At 33.2% G+C, this 18498-nt stretch overlaps 1 protein-coding gene across 1 annotated transcript; it reads left to right on the forward strand.

Annotated features, from left to right (window-relative positions):
* Nucleotides 1–453: 453 nt before the first annotated feature.
* Nucleotides 454–18298, forward strand: LOC115972683. The gene is made up of 4 exons (XM_031092980.1): nt 454–898; nt 1999–2154; nt 16965–17383; nt 17539–18298. Exons 1-4 carry the CDS (start codon nt 454–456, stop codon nt 18175–18177), a joined length of 1659 nt encoding a protein of 552 aa, XP_030948840.1. The 3' UTR covers nt 18178–18298.
* The last annotated feature ends 200 nt before the right edge of the window (nt 18299–18498 follow it).

Genomic DNA, 18498 nt, shown 5'->3' on the forward strand with positions numbered 1-18498 from the left:
TCATTTTTCAACGTGGGATTAACCCACTATTTTTTCTTTTGAGAATACTAAGTATTTTTAACACACACACACGGGGAGAGGGGTGGAAGTTTTTTAAATAAACTTACAGTGGTGTTGTGTGGGTAATTTAAAACTGGACATTTTCCTTAGAACATTAGAATATGTCTTTTGAGTTGTAAAACTCTTGACCAAAAAAATAAAGATTCTATGTCTTGTTATAAGTGTTTCGTATTCTCATTATATATTCCACCATTTTCAACTTGTCATAAATGATTTCATTTTCCATTATAAAATAATTAAAGTTTATAATAGATATTAAAGTTTATATACTATAGTTGAAGTACAAAATGAAACACTAAAAATAAGATAGAATATTTTATTCTATGAAATACTTGAACTATGATTTTTACAAATTAGTAAGAAAAAATTCCTCTTATGCATGAAGCAGTCAATATGGAGCGTGGGAGGCTTTATCTGGCTGCGATGAAAGGTGACTGGAAATCTATTGAGGACATGCCTGTCATTCAAAAAGAAATTTGTAAGAGCGGAGAAACCACTCTTCATATTGCGGTTGTAGCAAACCAGGAACTCTTTGTGGAGAAATTATTGGACTGGATGATATCGAAAGACTACGATTTAACAGTTGCAAATAAGATTGGGAGCACTGCCTTAGCCTTCGCTGCTGCTGTTGGAAATATGAATATAGCCAAAATGATGGTGACTATAAATGCAAACCTGCCAAACAAAGCCACTACTGGGGAGAAGCCGAAGAAACCAGTCTATGTGGCTGCTTTCTCGGGACACAGTGAAATGGTGCGGTATCTTATAGATAATACTGCGATGGATGAAAACGAACGGGCTGAAATATTTATCGTTTGTGTCAAGAATGACTTGTATGGTAAGCCTAAGTAATTATAAAGTTTCCTGCATTTTTATTTTATTTTATTTTATTTTATTCGTGGTCTTCATGGTTTGATTTTGTCATGCTAGAATTGACTTGGAAGTTCAAAACATAATCATGACATAAACATTTCAAGTGGTGCGACAATTTAACACAATCTAAATAGACATTTCTTTTTTATTTTTTATAATGGGATCTAAGTTACTTATCTTTCAAATGAGAACAAGTTATACAATTTCACTCATTTTCTAAATGGGGTATCATTCAAAGTATGGCAGACCGAAGATTTTGGTAAGGATTTATATTGATCGGTCATCTTTACCTAATAGCTTAAATTTTTATTTTGGTTCCTCTAACGAACTTTACTATAACATCTTTTTTTATTTTTTGGCTTGAAACTCTATTTTCAAATAATTTGTAGTATTAAGTGTGTATATGTGTGTTTAACAATTAGTTTGTTTCTCAAAAAATAAAAGTGGGTGTTGTCTCACATTGCTTGAGTATAACTATTTCCCATTGCTTAAAGCTTCACTCTACTACTATAAGAGTTTTAACCTTTTTGTAGTGGTTCTTTGAATTAAGTAATATGTTTGAACTTGGTGAGAGGGTGTAATTAGGTATGTGTGTATTTCATAATTTGTTTGTTTCTCAAAAAATAAAAATAAAAATAAAAATAATTTGTAGTATTGTAATATTTTTTTTATTTTTTTATTTTATATATATAAAAGAAAGAGAATCCTCATTATAGATTTCTATATGATTGAGATCAAACATGCCCTCTCTAGTCTCTTAACAAACGTTCTAGGACCGATCGACGCTACTAGTTAAAGGAAAACTAGCGCATGAGGTTAAAATAGTTGTCAAATGGAATTGTTGGCTTGTTGCTTCTCTTTCTCATATGATTATGCCATGCTTTGTCAGTTTGTCTAATACATCTTTGAAAGAAATATTCAACATGTTCCTTCTCAGTATTTTTATTTCGTCAATAAAACGTAACTACATACGACAACACACGGAGAAGAAAAAGATCGAATTCCGCTCATGAGTAGTTTTGCTTATTATTATTATTATTATTATTTTGTGATAAAATATTGCAGAAGTAGCATTGGAAATGCTTGAGAATCCAGAATGGAATTTAGCTAGAGCTATGGATGAAAGCGGAGAGACTGCATTGCATGTGTTAGCTCGCAAGCCTTCTGCCTTTGTTAGTGCAAGTCAATCGGGACGGTTAAGGGGACTCATCAATATTTCCTGTGAGTTATCCTGACTTTGAAATTCTTAAAACTTGTGTGTGTGTGTGTATATATATATATATATAAAGCCAAAGCTAGCTCAAAGAAAATTTAATTAGATTTTAATTAGATTCTCAATTTTACGCCATATGTCCAATCTAATTTTTAAGTTTTGTGTCAAGTGAATTATTGAGTGTAATATTAAAGAGTTCAAATCCAATTAGGTTTTAAATTAGATTTCAATTAGATTCTAATTTTACATCACGTGTTCATCTAAGTTTTAAAATTTTGTGGCAAGTGAATTGTTAGGTCTAAATCATATATAAAATAAAAAACCATTACATATTTTTTTTAAATGTATGGTTTAAAAAATGTGTAACTTAATATTATGTATAATTTGAACATCTTCTAAAAAAAATGTATAATTCAAACCATGTAATTGTAATTATTTTTAATTATATCTGTACATATGCGCAAGATTACACATTTCTAGTAACATATAAAGACGGAAATCAAATTTGGAATGTCAGTTAAATATGTTTGTATACGGACACATTAGACTCCATTGATTGATTTAATGAAATTAAATCAATTTTGCAGATTAATTTATTATATTTTCCAATTAATTTTTGATCAATTACGGTTACCACAACTTAAAAAAAAAAAAAAAATTCATAAAATGAGGTAATAAAGCATAAGATAAATGACAAGTGATTTGTTTTGAAGTGAAAATCAATGGATGCAACCAAAAAATAAATTAAATTAAATTAAATAAAAACAGTTTAGGAGTTAAAAGTCTAATTTTAAGGAAAATTTCATTATTAGAATCAAAGTTTTACAATAAAGAATATTTCTACTTGAAACCTTGGGGTAATTCTATGGTACCCCTTCATTTTTTCGGGGATACAGTACCAACTAATAGACAAAATACTATACCAAATTATCAAAATATCGCGACAAAATACTATACCAAATTATCAAAATATCGCATTTAACGGTTTTATCATCACATTAGATAGTATTAACATCACATGTAATTGTATTTTTCTCATATTCTGTGGTTCCCTTGTTTTTTGACTTTTTCTCACATTTGATAGTTCTATTATCACATTAGGCAGCACCAACATCACATCTAATCGTATTTTTTTTCACATTCAATGATGCTTTTTTTTTTTCCCTCATATTTGACAATTCTATTATCACATTAAGTAGTACTAACTTCACATATGGTCATACTTTTGTCACATTTGGTAATTTTTTTTTTTTTTATACGTTTGACAATTCCATGGTCACATCGAGTGTACTAACATCACATATGATCGTACTTTTGTCATATGTGATGGCTCAATTATATTTTACTCACATTTGAAAGTTTTTATGGTCACATTGAATAGTACTAACATCACATATGACCGTAATTTTGTCACATTCAATGTTTCTTTTTCTTTCTTTTTTTCTCTCATATTTGGCAATTTCATCGTCACATTAAGTAGTACCAACATCACACTGACCATACTTTTGTTATATTTAGTGGTTCCTTTATTTTTTTTATTGACATTTGACATTTTCACTATCACATTAAGCCATACAAGCATCACTTATGACCATATTTTTGTCACATTTAGTGGTTATACTATATTTTACTCACATTTGATAGTTCCATGGTCACATTAGGCAGTTTCAACATCACATATGACCGTATTTTTGTCACATTCGGTAATTCTATTTACTTTTTTACTCATATTTGATAGTTTTATAGTCACATTGGATAGTATTAACACCATGTATGATCATATTTTGTCACATTTGGTGTTTTCCTTATTTTTTTACTCACATTTGATAGTTCCAACGTCATATTGAACAATACCAACATCACATATGATTGTACTATTATCTCATTTGATAGTTCTTTTATATTTTACTCACATTTAATAGATCTATCGTCACATTACGCAGTACCAATATCACATATAATTATACTTTTCACATTTGGTGGTTTCTTTATTTGTTATTCACATTTAACAGTTCCATTGTCACATCAAACAGTATCAACATCATATATAACCATACGTTTATCACATTTAGTGGTTCTCTTATATTTTTAGTCACATTAGATGGTGTTAACGTCACATTGGGCAGTACAAACATTACATATGACCATATCATTGTTGCATTGATGTTCCTTATTTTTCACTCATATTGGATGGTCCAATGTCACATTGAGTAATACAAACATCATATATGACCGTCCCATTGTCACATTAGTCTGTTCCCTTATCAAATATTAATTTAAAATTTATTAATTAATATATTGTAAGCTTTAGATTAATAGAACTAAAGGAGGAAAAAAAAATTGTAAGGTGAATATATAACCATTGATTACCCATCTCAATCCAGTTGTACCGTTGAATGTTTTGAGAACTGTTCCAAAGCAAATACCATTAGAAAACAAAGCTAATAACAACATGCATATATAAATATAAGAGGTTCATAAAGAGACTTCTGCCAAGGCCTCTAAAACAAAGAAAAAACAAAGAACTGTTCAGAGCTTGACACCAAAATATGTTATATACATCAAAAATTAAACTTTCTAAAACTCCATAAAGAAAAAAATAAAATAAACGAACCATACAAAGATTAGGAATGAATCAATAAGTCGTACAAAGAATAAAAATTGCACACCAGGCAAAAGTGTAATTCTCAAAAAAATTTAAAAAAAATAAAAACTTGAAAATCCAAATCAAAATTGAACCATCTGAAAACTCCAAAATTTTCATAACAAAAAGAAAAATGCAAATCCTAGAAACAAAAACATCTATAGGTCTCATCATTTGCAGTTAGATCTTCCTATGTTGATCCAATACTCATTATATATATACAATCGCATATATATACACGTACACATACATAAATACACATATATGTCACTAGTTTTTTTGATGAGGTCCATCTTCTGGGTTTGGAAGCGAACAAGAACTTTCTCAGTTTTGTGTGTGTGTGAAAATCTGGTAATTCACTAATTTAGAGAAAACTAACAAGTCATAAATTTGTCCGTTTGTGTGAAAGAATCAATGTCAAAACCTGTACTTCACTGATTCCATAGAATACTAAAAAGTCATAAATTTGTTAAATAAGAAACTACATCCTAAAATCAACCCCAAACCACCAGATAATGCCCCCAAATCAAACACCAAAATCTGTCCTATTGAAACCCCAACTTAAATCTTCAATACAACTCAAAAAAAAAAAAAAAAAAAATCAACAACCGATCTTTCTTCATCTAATATTTCTGTAGTTAATCCAAGAAAAAAAAATTTGAAAAGCAAAGCCACAAACCAAACCTTTGATTTGTGTAATAGCTGAAATAAGCCTCTCCTCCCATCCTTGCAATCATTCTTTTTCCATACAAACCCATGGTCTGCTTTCCTCTGTCTCATGGCCGATCTCACCAACTCTGTACAAATCCCATTCATCTCACTGCCTTTCTCATAGTGAACGCAAAAGAAAAAACTAAGAAAGGAAGAAGAAAGAATCGGAGAACCCAAGGAAGAAGAACCAGTGATAGGAACCATCTGAATTTTTTTTAGTTAGGTTAATTACAACTTACCCACCCTCCGTGTAATTTGAGATTTAACACTTTAACCACTTGAGGTTAGCTCAGTTGGGATTCTATAATCCATTTCTATTAAAAATGAAACTAAATATGTAATTTTACACCCATTTTATATTCCTCTCCTCTTAAAACATAAAAAACATAAGGCAAAAAAAAAAAAAAAAAAAAAAAAAAAAAAAAAACAAGGGAAAACAAGATAAAGAGTGATGGTTTTGTAAAAATTAAGATCAAGAGCTACATTTATGAATTCTATAGGACCTGAAATGGAATTGTACCCACTCTTTTAGATAAAACTATACAATGCATTTTGCATGAATGAGTAGTCTGTACTATTGAGTCTATGACTAGGGGTGTCCATGGGTTGGGTCGGGTCGTGTTTGTGCCTAACTCGGACCCGACCCGGATTTTTTGGGTGGGTGAAAATCAAAACCGAAACCGACCAATATTAATGGTCAGATAATCCGGTTTGGGTTCGTTGAGTTTCGGGTTAGTGTCAGTCGGTTTCGGGTTTTGCCACCGGTGTCGATATTTTGCTGGATCCATCGAATCTAGACTAGATCTTGACAAGATCTCGCTGGATCTCGCGGATTCCAAGTAGCTCTTCGTTGGAAAATAAAAAATATCGTCGGATCTGGTGGATTGCAATGGATTTCAAGTAGCTCTTTGTCAGAAAACCTTTAGATCTCTCCAGATTTTGTTGATTTTATGGTCGGGTCGGGTAGCTCGGGTTTTGGGGAGGAAACCCGCTAGCCTATCCGAAGGGATCGGGTTCTATGGGTGGCGACCTGCCGTCGACCGTCAGATTGGTTAGTTCGGGTGGTGGCGATTCGATTTTAGGCAGCTCCGGCGGGTTGAGTGGGCAACCAAACAACATCAGACTAACATTTGACAAAGATAGAGATGTACAAATTCAGGCTAATCATTAACAAATCAAAAATATTGAAACAAAAATTTAAAAATAAATAAATAAAAATGAGAGAGAGAGAGAGAGGCGTATAGTACCTTTTCAATAGAGAGAGTGAAATCTTTGAAGATTTGAAACCTCAACCTATCCCAAACCGAAATCCAAAAAATTTAAAAATGCCTAACACAACAAAAACGCTTATTAATCAATTTCACCAAATCTGACATAAACACCAAAAACCCATCTAGCCACCTCAAAAACCCACAGAAAAGACAGCTTGAGCAATCAAAAAGCAAAAACAACAGAGACCCACATGAAAATAAGCTTTCTTTGTGCTAACTTGTCTTTAACGTTCGCAACATTACAAATTTTTAGCATATATCACATTGAGCATAGTACTCTTTTTATAGTTACCAATTGAGAATAGTACTCTAATTTCCTCAAAGAATTACAAAACTAGTAATCTGATTGAGCATAGTCCACATAAAACCAAGTCAACTCAAGCATTCCCCACCGTTTGCATTCCACACCCCACTAACCCAAATAACAGAATAACGACTCAGTCAACAAAACCCAGGTACCAAAACAACAAAAATCTCACAAAGATCAAAACTTTACCCACAATTCAACACTAAAAACTAACCCAAAACGAAATATAACAAAATTATCAAAAGAAATAATATAAATTACCTCCAAGGGCACAATGGATTCGGGGCCTTGAATTTGATGAGGAGAGAGCAAATCTGGAGCTTTGAGATGAAACAAAAGGAATAGAGAAAGAAGGTGTGGAGCTACACAACAAGGAGAGTGAAATCTCCGCCCGTCTATTCAAAGATTGCAAACCTAGACACTTGGGATTGAGGGAGAAAGCTAATTTTTGTGAAATTTTGTCTTAAATGTTTGGGAAGAAAGATAGAGGGAACTTGGGTGAGATTTTGTTAATTGTGGGACATGATAGACTGAGTGTAGATTTTTGAAATTTTGCTTTCATGATATTGAGAATGAAATTTTGGGCAAACACGGGTAGGGAAAAATTGGGGAAATATTTAAGTGGGAGGGGGCAATATGATATTGCAACAAATCATTAAATTTATTGCAAATATATTTAAATTGATGCAATGAATTTTCTATTTCAATAAAAAAAATCTTCACAGAGTAAATTAGTTCCTATTACCACTAAAATTTCTTTTTGTTGTAATATAGGTTTTTTCTTGTAGTGGACCGAATTAACACATATCCCTTTCTTGAGCTAAATTTTGGAACTTAGTCTTGTTCTTGGTTTCAGACAATACAACTGAAAGTTCAATTAGTGTGACAAACACTAATGAATGTTTAGACCCCCCCAATTTCAAACATAACCAATACAAGCTTATACCCAAACAATAGATGTGCGGAATAATAGGTACAAGCAAAAACCCAAACAGATAGATAACTCTACACCATAATTAATCACAACACAGTAGCAATTAAAAGGCAAGAGTAAGAGTTAGAGAGATGCAAACACAAAGATAACATCGGCACATGTTATCGAAAAGGAAACCAAAGAACTCGGTGAAAAACCTCTCTACGGCCCTCTAAGTGGTATAATGATCCACTAAAGAATAACGTTGGGATATATGAAACGAATAGCAATAGATCCTCAAAGCCTAATCTACCTAATGCACCTAAGCCCTCCAAGCTTCTTGCTCTAATAGAGTTAAGCCTAACCATGTCTTCTTTAACTTCCCGGATCCCGCAATAAGCCCATTGCATAAACCAAGTGAATTGGTCATCTCCAAACTGCTTCCCAAGCACCAAAATGCCTCCTCATTGATATAGGTGTGGTGAGATAAGGATTTGGCAAATGTACCTCTCAAGGATATGTCAATGGAGAGGGTGAGAGTAGATGAATTTGAATAATCAAATGTCTAAGATTGTGGATGAGTCAATCTTGGTTTTCTTAAACTCCTTGCCATGATCACTCCTTATCTTGACAATAGGAACCCCTTTCTCGTTTTGAAGTCTCTTGCAAAGAATCTCCATCTTCTCACATGCTTCTGATTTCTCTCTAAGAAATTCCACCCAAGTGTATCTTTAGAAATCATCAACAATGACCATGATATATCTTTTCCCTCCTAGGCTTTCGATTCTTGTAAGCCCCATTAGATCAACATGAAGATCTAAATAGTGTGAGGTAGAGATCACATTCACCTTGTGAAGATTTGACTTTGTTTGCTTCCCCATCTAACATACACCACAAATGGTCTTTGTTATGACCTAAACCTGTACTTCAGAATTTAGAGCATGACCGACATGTTAATATCAAGTTTACCTCAATACTAATACAAACCAACCTAAGCTAAAGGTACTTATCATGAATTGTTTATTTTATTCCTTCTTATTTTCTTGCATAAAAGCCACAATATACAAAAAATGATGAAAACCTTGAAACTTCATTTCATTTGAACTTTGCAAGATTACCACTTGGCTGAAACTTAAGGTATTCCTGTAAATATTACATAGTTAAACGTTTAGCAAAAACTCTTATTTACAAACCCAACCCCAAAGACATACAACTGGGGTTCAAAACAAACTAAAGTTCCGAATTACATCTGTGCTCAAAGGATCAAGTACATCTTAATTCCTCCTATACAACAAAAGAGCTGAACTACTATACAACAAAAACTATACATTCTAACAAACAAGAATCATAAAATCCTTGTTACCTCTAATACTCTCGCTGCATTCAGGAAGAACTTGTGCACTGAAATATAATAGGGTGAGTTGCGAAACTCAGTAAGGTTTTAAGCTCTATGGGCCTTTAATAAGAATATATGTAAATCAAATATTTTATGGATATGCCAACTTTGATAAAATAACCTTCATACTATTTATATTGTTCTTAAAATAACTTATGAACTTTCAGATGAAAATACTTCACTTTCCTTTCATATAACAATAAAATGACATAATGAGGAACTTAAACATAATTCAGTAATCTTATATTTAAATAGACTATAAAATACTTTATCATAAACTTCTCATCAGACTTATAACACATTCAACATACTTTTCTTATCATCATACTTTTCTTATAATTTCCCTATAGCTTAATAGCTCATTTATAATATATATTAGTTAGTCCAATTGTAAGTCTGTCACAACTTTGGGAGGCTTCTAGCACATAGTGCTAGGCATCCAACATTCCCCACAATGCTAGGAAATCTCAGGATCATATCAGAAAATATCACCCCTTTCGGTGTGATTATATCATCAACCATGGGGGTCGGTTGGCATCCTCCACAAGTTAGCCGTTACCAACAAGGGCGGATACAGTAAAGCCCTCACTACTTATAAAGGCCAATCAAAATCTCCAAGGAACTACCAATATTATAACATCTACTGGCTGAGTTCAGAACATAACAATGGAATAACCCAAAAACTATATTTTTTGGATAATTATGCTTTTACATAATTATTTCATAATAGTAACATATCTACTTCATTCTTAAATATTATGTTTGTGATATAAGTACTAGCATCAATATGCTAAAATTATCATATATATATATATATATATAGGATTGAACAACTCACGAACATATATTTTACTTAAATCATGCTTATATGTAATATCTTTAATTAAAAGATTTAATGCATAATAATTTTCTAAACAATCTTTATACTTATCAAACACACATGTCACATATTCCTTACCTGAAAACAAAAGACATGAGAGATTTGTATAAGAGGAGCTCAAGTGTCCATGTTCTCGTTCTCGTCACCTAGATGAAAGACCAAAACTTATTACTAACAACTCTTTCTAAATAAATAAACTTATACATCAATCACAACCTAACTCTCAAACTCAAGAAAATTCTTAATTCTCATCACACAAGGTTCCCCAACGCACATGATACATTAATCAAACACATTATGTACCCAAACCATAGAGAAACCAAGACATAAAATTTATCTATGATCCAAACATACCAAAGGATGAGCATACTAATTTATAGCTCAAAAAATTCTCCTAACTTTAAAATTAAATCCTCAAAGTCATGTGTATCATATGCTGTTCACTGCTCATTTCAGCAACATACGCCTTATTTGTAAAATACAAATGACTATCCTTACACATCCAAACGTCATGCAATTTTACAGAAACACACCCCTAGATGTCTAGTATATACCATATAAATTTCAGAGTCAAAACATAAAACCATAATTAATTAAAAATCGTACAAAACAACATGCTCATATCTGTCCTGACAGAATTTCATGCAACTTATAAATTAAACCATTATTTTTATATTGATCCAAATGCTGTGAGACCACTTCCACTACAACCATGTGTGTCTTAGAATTCATAAAAACTACTCCTAGCATCCTAATTCATAGAATATGATTTAATCCAAATTTTTCTTCTTGTAAACACCATATCTGTCACAGTGATAGTTTTAACATGTTTTCTTACAAAATCATCAACTAATAGCAATTGGCCTTCACTTCATGTGGGTATTTTTATACCTATACTATACATGTTAGAATATATGAATAGGCATCTAAAAGACCATGATATCTTCAATCTTTCAAATAGCTAACACAAAACCTCAAAATTTAGCTTCTAACAATCAGATTAGAGAACAAAGAAGGGAAATTAAACAAAACAATTACACCATCAAAAATACACAAAGCCAGATATAGTTTTATCTACTTACCCACAAACTTTGAAGCTAAATCTTTAGTGTTAGGCTCTTAATTTCTTCTTAGTGAAAGATATCTATGATTTTCGAAGAAAGATTTTCGAGGAAGAACAAAGAAATAAGAACAAAGAAAAAGGAATAGAAAAAGAAGAATATGAGATGAACTTTCTGGTGCAGCCAAGAAAAGATAAAGGAGAAATATTTTTGTGGGGCACATGTCTTACTAAGGAAAGAAAAGGTTATTTCTCACATTTTCAACTTTTAGCATTTATACTTTTCACCCTCCCATAGTTCTATATTCTAGAAAGACCCAAATAATAAAACAACTATGCACATGTATTCTTACCTTAATAAAACTCCTTTCTACAATATTAAATGAGCATATATCTTCTATAATATCACAATATCAAAGTTTTATGTACTTAAAGTAATTAAGATGATAACAAGCATATAAACCCATAAAATTAATTATGCATTTAGGTTAGGATGTTACAATCTTCTCCACCTTCCCAAATTTTGAAAGCCCCACAATAGCTTCAAGTTTGACACTTTAGCCACTTGCTTGAAGTTTGCATGTCCAAACCTTTGATGCCAAAGTTCCAACATATCAACATGAGCACTTCTACAAGAAATCTTTGGTATAGGAACTATTTTGTAGTAATTGTCGGTAGTCCTTAGGGTTTTCCATGGGTCGGGTGGGTCGGGTTTATGCCCAACCTGCAACCGACTCGTCGGAGATTGGGTAGGTAGGTGCCCAACCCACAACTGACCCGTATTAGGGTTAGGTTTTACGGGTCAGTTTCCCATCGGGTGAGCATCAGTTTCGGGTGAAGCCAAAACCCGCCGGAAACCACTGAAAAAGGGAGAAAATTGGCAGATCTCTCCCGATCCATCCAAGATCCGATGCGATCTAGCCAGATTTGGCAGAGATTTCGCCAAATTCGATACTTTTTCCCCCAAATCATGCCGAGAATCGTCGAATCTGGTGTTTTGGTCACCGAAATCTGCCAAATTATGCTGGAAAATCATCAAAAAGCTTGAAATCGCAGCGGGTTGTTCTCTCTTTAGGTAGGTTGGATTGAACGAGTTTTCAAGGAGGGGACTTGAAACCGAACCACCGGCATCAAGTTTTGGAGCTCAGGACCCGCGTCCGACCACCGAAGCAGTCAGATCGGGTTGTAGTGGGTCGGGTACAGGCAGGTTGGGCGGGTGAGATGGACAGCCTTAATAGTCTTATTTCCCTCCAATACATGAATCCCTTCTTCATTAATGATTACACACCCCTTCTTTGAGAATTGAATAAGGAAGTCCTCATCACATAATTGAGTGATGCTTAAGAGATTCACCTTAAGCCCTTTGATGTATAAAACATCCTTCAAAAGAGGTAGCCCCGGTATCTCAATAGTCCCTTTGCCAAGTACTTAAGTATGGCTTCCATGGCTAAATGTCACATAGTCACTGACCTTCTCTTTGAGTGACTTAAACAATGATTTATCTCCTGTCATATGGCAAGAGCAACTCCTATCAAGATACCATAAACAAGAATTAAATACCTTCAAAGAGGTGTGCACAAATAAGCAAGCATGGGACAAGCACTCTTGAACTTTAAACATAAAATTATCCTCATTTTCCACTCGTTTGTTAGATTGAATTTTCTTTTTAAGATCATCAACCTTATCACACAATATTCTCTTCCTTCTTTTATACTTCTTAATCAAAGAATTTGACTCACATAGACTATTGTGTAAGATATGGTTCTCATTTTCAAAATATTTCAGCATGTGAACAAACATTCTAGCATGTTTCTTTGTTTTTAATAAATCTAGGAGTTCATTGTTAGGAAAATCTTCAAACATACTCATAGAGTCATTATCACAAACATTTAAACCATAATTCAACATAGCCTTTTCCATAACTTCATCCATAGCTAAAGGGTCTAGGATCACACTTAGGTAATGAAACCACAGCAAATGCACCTACTCTAATACCAAATGAAAGTTCAATTAGTGTGACAAATGCTAATGAATGTTTAAACCCCCAATTTCAAACATAACCAATACAAGCTTATACCCAAACAAAAGATGTGCGGAATAATAGGTACAAGCAAAAACCCAAACAGATAAATAACTCTACACCATAATTAATCACAACGCAGCAACAATTAAAATGCAAGAGTAAGGGTTAGAGAGATACAAATACAAAGATAACACCGGCACATGTTATTGAAGAGAAAACCAAAGAATTCGGCGAAAAACCTCGTAGCTGCCTTCCAAGTGGTAAAATGATCCACTAAAGAATAAAGTTGGGATACACGAAACAAATAGTAAAAAACCCTCAAAGCCTAATCTAACCAATGCACCTAAACCTTCCAAACTTCTTGCTCCAACGGGGTTAAGTCTAACTGTGTCTTCTTTAGCTTCTTGGATCCTGCAATAAGCCCATTGCATCAACCAAGTGAATTGGTCATCTCTGAACTACTTCCTAAGCACCAAAATGCCTCCTCGTTGATTTGGGTGTGGTGAGATAAGGATTTGGCAAATGTACCGCTCAAGGATATGTCAATGGAAAGGGTGAAAGTAGAGGAATTTGGAGAATCAAATGTCTAAGATTGTGAATGAGTCAATCTTGGTTTCTCTAGGGTTTCTCTCTCAAAATTCTCTTTAGAAGCTCCCTACATTTCGTGGGTATAAGGGTATTTATAGTAGTGTACGTGAGGAATATGAAATGTCATTTTTCTGCATAGCAGAGCATTCTGGCGACTTAGTCTCGCGAGTGGGATGAGTCGCGAGTTTGAGTCGCGAGATAACTATCAGGCCAGACTGTAATTTTTGTCCTATAGTGCTCCAACTATCATGACCCTTTAGCTTCCTACATGCTTCACGTGTGTGGCATTTTGGCGAGTTGTCAGTCTCGAGATCTAGTTGCGAGAAACCTCCAAATGCACACATTCTTGAATTTCTTCACACTCTTTCACACATAACCCTTACATAATTCTCACCTAAATACAGGGTATCTAATTGCTAAATTACAAGTAAATTTGGCACGGAATAAAGCCAACACATGATTGAATAAATTCAACCTTACAACAACTCAAATAAAAATTACATGTCATGGAATTAGCAAGCTTTAAATCTAACAATCTCCCTAAATGAAAATTTCATGACAAAACCCAACTTAACAATATTTCAAGATTATAGAATAAATAACTGAAGCAATACAATGACATATAAAAAACCAATCAACCTAAGAAACCATAGAACGAACTCGGACGACTAAGATGGTTGGCTATGAAGGTGGGGAGGCATGGAATCAAAGTGTCTAGAGACAAAATGAAATGAATTTTCATTCCTTTGAAACTAGGTCAAAAAGCTTAAGACTTTTAATAATTCACAAACCAAAGCACATGGTCTAGGTTGAGAAATGATTTGGACGAGTGTGGCCAGAAGAGTTGCAATGGTGACAGACATTAATAGACTTTAGACCACTAAGCATCCTAGATGGAAGTATAGATATGAATGCGAGTTGATAACTAAGCTTAGTAAAGTTGGGTCTAATATGGCCAACAGCACTACAATGATAACAGGTAGGGACAAACTTAGATCTTTCTTGTAGCTTAGGAGGGGGTCTAGACATGGTTTTGAAACTTGCATTTCTCTTATAAGTCTTTTACCATTGTTTATTCTAGCAACATTAGTCTTATAGTTTTGTTTATGATTCCTCTTAAATGGAGGAGTGTAAAAACTTTTGTTTATGATTCCTCACCCAATCTCTTAACCTTGTTCACCTGAGCAACAGATTAATTTTTACAAATATTATTCAACTTGTTGGCTTCATCCAATTTTACAATCAATTCATGTTTTTCAAATTTGACCAAATTTATTTTTTTCTCATAATTTCTTAGCACTTTTTTTTTATATTTAACATAATCCCCAAGAAGTTTACCATTTGTAGTTAAAAGGGCACCATCTTCGTAAAAACATCTTGAATTAAGTTGTCATGTCAAAGTATTTTTTGAAACTGAAGTTTATCTATGACAAATAAATCAAGATTCACACCCAAGAAATTAAGGGGCTGTTTGGTTTTTTGGAAACCCTCACTCCTCACTCAATTTTCGTCACTCATCACTCATCACTTAAAATATCCCAATTTCCCAAACTCCACCTGTTTGGCACCTAACTCAGTTCTGTTTTTCAAGTTCAAAAACTTAAAAATGTGGGACCCATTTTTAAAACTTAAAAAACTTTAAAAGTTTGACAGTGGCTTTGTTTCAAAAAAATTAAAAGTCAAAAGTTATGGCTGAACCTCTAACCGTGGGTCCCTCAATGTGTGTGTATTTACAAAAATGTCATCATAACTCTATTTCCATAACTTGAAAACACCTAAAATGTGTTTTCAATTTCCATAACTCATCATTCAAAAATCAGAAAATTGAGTGATGGAAACAAAACTTGAAAACAAATCCAAACAAGCTTTCTCTTCGTGGGTCCCGTCATTTTTAAGTTACAAGTGATAGAAACACAAAAACCAAACAGCCACTAATCCTCCGTAGAGTAAACTCACTTTAATATCAATTGAAAAGAAACGTTTAGACCCTTTTGATTAATTATGTAGGAAGTTCAATAAAATAAGACAATTAACACTCACGTGATCAAATTTCGACCAGTTAAAGCCCCCACAAGCTAGCAATTGGTGTGTCACCAATATCAAAACAATCATTTGTATTTAAAGGAAAAACAAGGTAAGTCCTAACCCCAAGAATGAATCCACAAATAAAATTGAAGTTTTATAATCTAGCTAAGACATACCTATGAATTTAGACTTTACCCAGTAGATAACTTACTGTCGTGCCTCCGCAAACTTAATTGAAGCTTTGAACTTCGTAACAAATGTACTTGGATACAACACCGTAGAAAATATTTTATCTACTCTCTGAACTTATAGTATAGGTTGGAAAGTGTAGGTTAGGATTTTCTCTCTGATTAGCTTTTCAAGATCTAACTCAACAATATTAACAAAGTCTCTTGCATAATCGGGCCCTATGTAGGCATTCCACTTAGGATTGAAAAAGGTCACGATACCAACTTCATTAAAACATGTCACTAACTGACTTCTTGATTCTCAATTGATTGAGCTTCTATCAAACACCAATTAAGAATCCTCTTCTGATTGATTGAGATGAAATTGAAAGGCTATGGAAACCTGGATTTTGATTGATTGGGGGACGATCATATGACAATCGGAATCCTGAAAATTTGTCTTCTTTAAGCTGTATTTTTTACTCTCAATCTTGAATGTTTGATAATCAATACAAACTATGTCATGAATTTTTCCCACCTAAAACCTAGTAATTCATTCATAAGGAATATTATATATTCCTTGTAAAATGCATACAAGGTAAAAAAAAAAAAAAAAAAAAAAAAAAAAAAAAAAAAAAAAAATAGTTATTCCATTACAATGTACTAAATGTGCTATAATACACAAAACACATGTAATAGTAGCACTTTTTTTTATGAGTAATAGTAGCACAAATACTCTAGATCTATTATATTTTTTTAATAAATTAAATTTAATTGAGGTATTGCTTTTTTTTTTTTTTTTTTTTTACTTTTTTTATCATTGTCAATTCCAGGGAATCAAGAAAACTCGAAGCAATCTAAAGCCAATAAATTGTTTGAAAAATGTCTTCAGGCTTACGAATGTGATGTTGAGAGTTTAGGAAGTATTCCAGAGATTCCAGAAGTTCTATTTCTTGCAGCTGAAGTAGGAAACATTGAGCTTTTGGTCAAGTTAATTCGTTTTGACTTTGATCTATTATGGGAAAGAAATGAGGTCAGAAAAAACATATTTCATATTGCTGTTGAGAAGCGCCATGAAAGCATCTTCATTTTACTTAAAGAATTAGAATCAATTGGAGATATAATAGTAAATGGAATACTTGAAGATCAAAACAACATATTGCATTTAGCTGCAGGAGTCGCACCTCAAGAGAAGCTCAATGCTATATCAGGAGTAGCTCTTCAAATGCAACGAGAACTATTATGGTTCGAGGTACATATTCATATGTTTTAAGTAGCAAGTGTTGAACCATGTCATAGAATATTTACTCATGTTTTCACATAGATTTAATTTCTTCCTAAATTTATCAATATTTTCGGACTAACAAGTCTCTCATATGATGTTTTTCTTGTTATTTGTAATGAAAGGAGGTGAAAAAGTTTGTAAGTCCTGACTACATAGATATGAAAAATGAAGACGGGGACACACCGTATGCTTTATTTGCGAGGAACCACGAGGGGTTAAGGAAAAAGGGAGAGAAGTGGATGATAGGCACAGCTAATTATTCTATGGTGGTTGCTGCACTAATTGGCTCTATAATGTTTACTGGCCAAGTAGCTGATGGATTAAACGAGAATCCTCATCTTTTTCTGGCCTTCACAGTTTCAACTGCAATATCATTATTTGGTTCATCAACATCCCTGATAATGTTCTTATCCATTCTTACCTCGCGTTACTCATTCGAGGACTTCCTTGTATCGTTACCTGTTAGGTTGATGATTGGAGTCACTTCACTTTACATCTCAATTGCCGCCATGATGGTTTCATTTGCTACATCCTTTTGGTTGAAGAATTATAATCAACGGGATGTGATCTTTGTTGTCATTGGTTTATGTGCTTGTGTGCCAATCATGGACGTGTTGCTGAAGTACCGCCTAGTTTTTGATATATTCCAATCTACCTTCTTTCGGTTTCGGCCACAACACCGTCTACTTCAGGATAAGATTTCTAATGCACCGGTGCGTAGATCCCAGTCCCACGCGCCTGCGGATCTCGCGAGTGTCTGAATCCAACACCCACCGCATAAAGCTGGCGAATAAAATAATGGAAGTTACTTTACTAGCAATGGCCAGTCTAGTAGAGCGACTAGTCAATCTTTCTGTTGCTTTCCTTTCTACGTGTGCCTAAAATGAGTATGAATAAATATGTACTATAACACTGGATGTTATTAAACGCATCTTATCTTTTGCAATTTAATATATATATATATATATATATATATATGTTTGCATCTTTTGAATTTTTGTTTTGTATATTTTAACAAATGCATGGGTTTTTGATAATAAAAAAAAAAAAAAAAAATCAAGAACTTTGTGATTTAGTTGTTT

The sequence above is a fragment of the Quercus lobata genome, chromosome 2 (assembly GCF_001633185.2).
Source record: "Quercus lobata isolate SW786 chromosome 2, ValleyOak3.0 Primary Assembly, whole genome shotgun sequence".
Lineage (NCBI taxonomy): Eukaryota > Viridiplantae > Streptophyta > Magnoliopsida > Fagales > Fagaceae > Quercus > Quercus lobata.

Excerpts from the sequence above, each read along its gene's own strand:
- LOC115972683 (XM_031092980.1), top strand. The coding sequence starts at position 454 with ATGGAGCGTGGGAGGCTTTATCTGGCTGCGATGAAAGGTGACTGGAAA. Across the intron at positions 899-1,998 it reads TGTCAAGAATGACTTGTATG|AAGTAGCATTGGAAATGCTT; the intron begins GTAAGCCTAAGT and ends AAAATATTGCAG. Across the intron at positions 17,384-17,538 it reads GAGAACTATTATGGTTCGAG|GAGGTGAAAAAGTTTGTAAG; the intron begins GTACATATTCAT and ends TTGTAATGAAAG.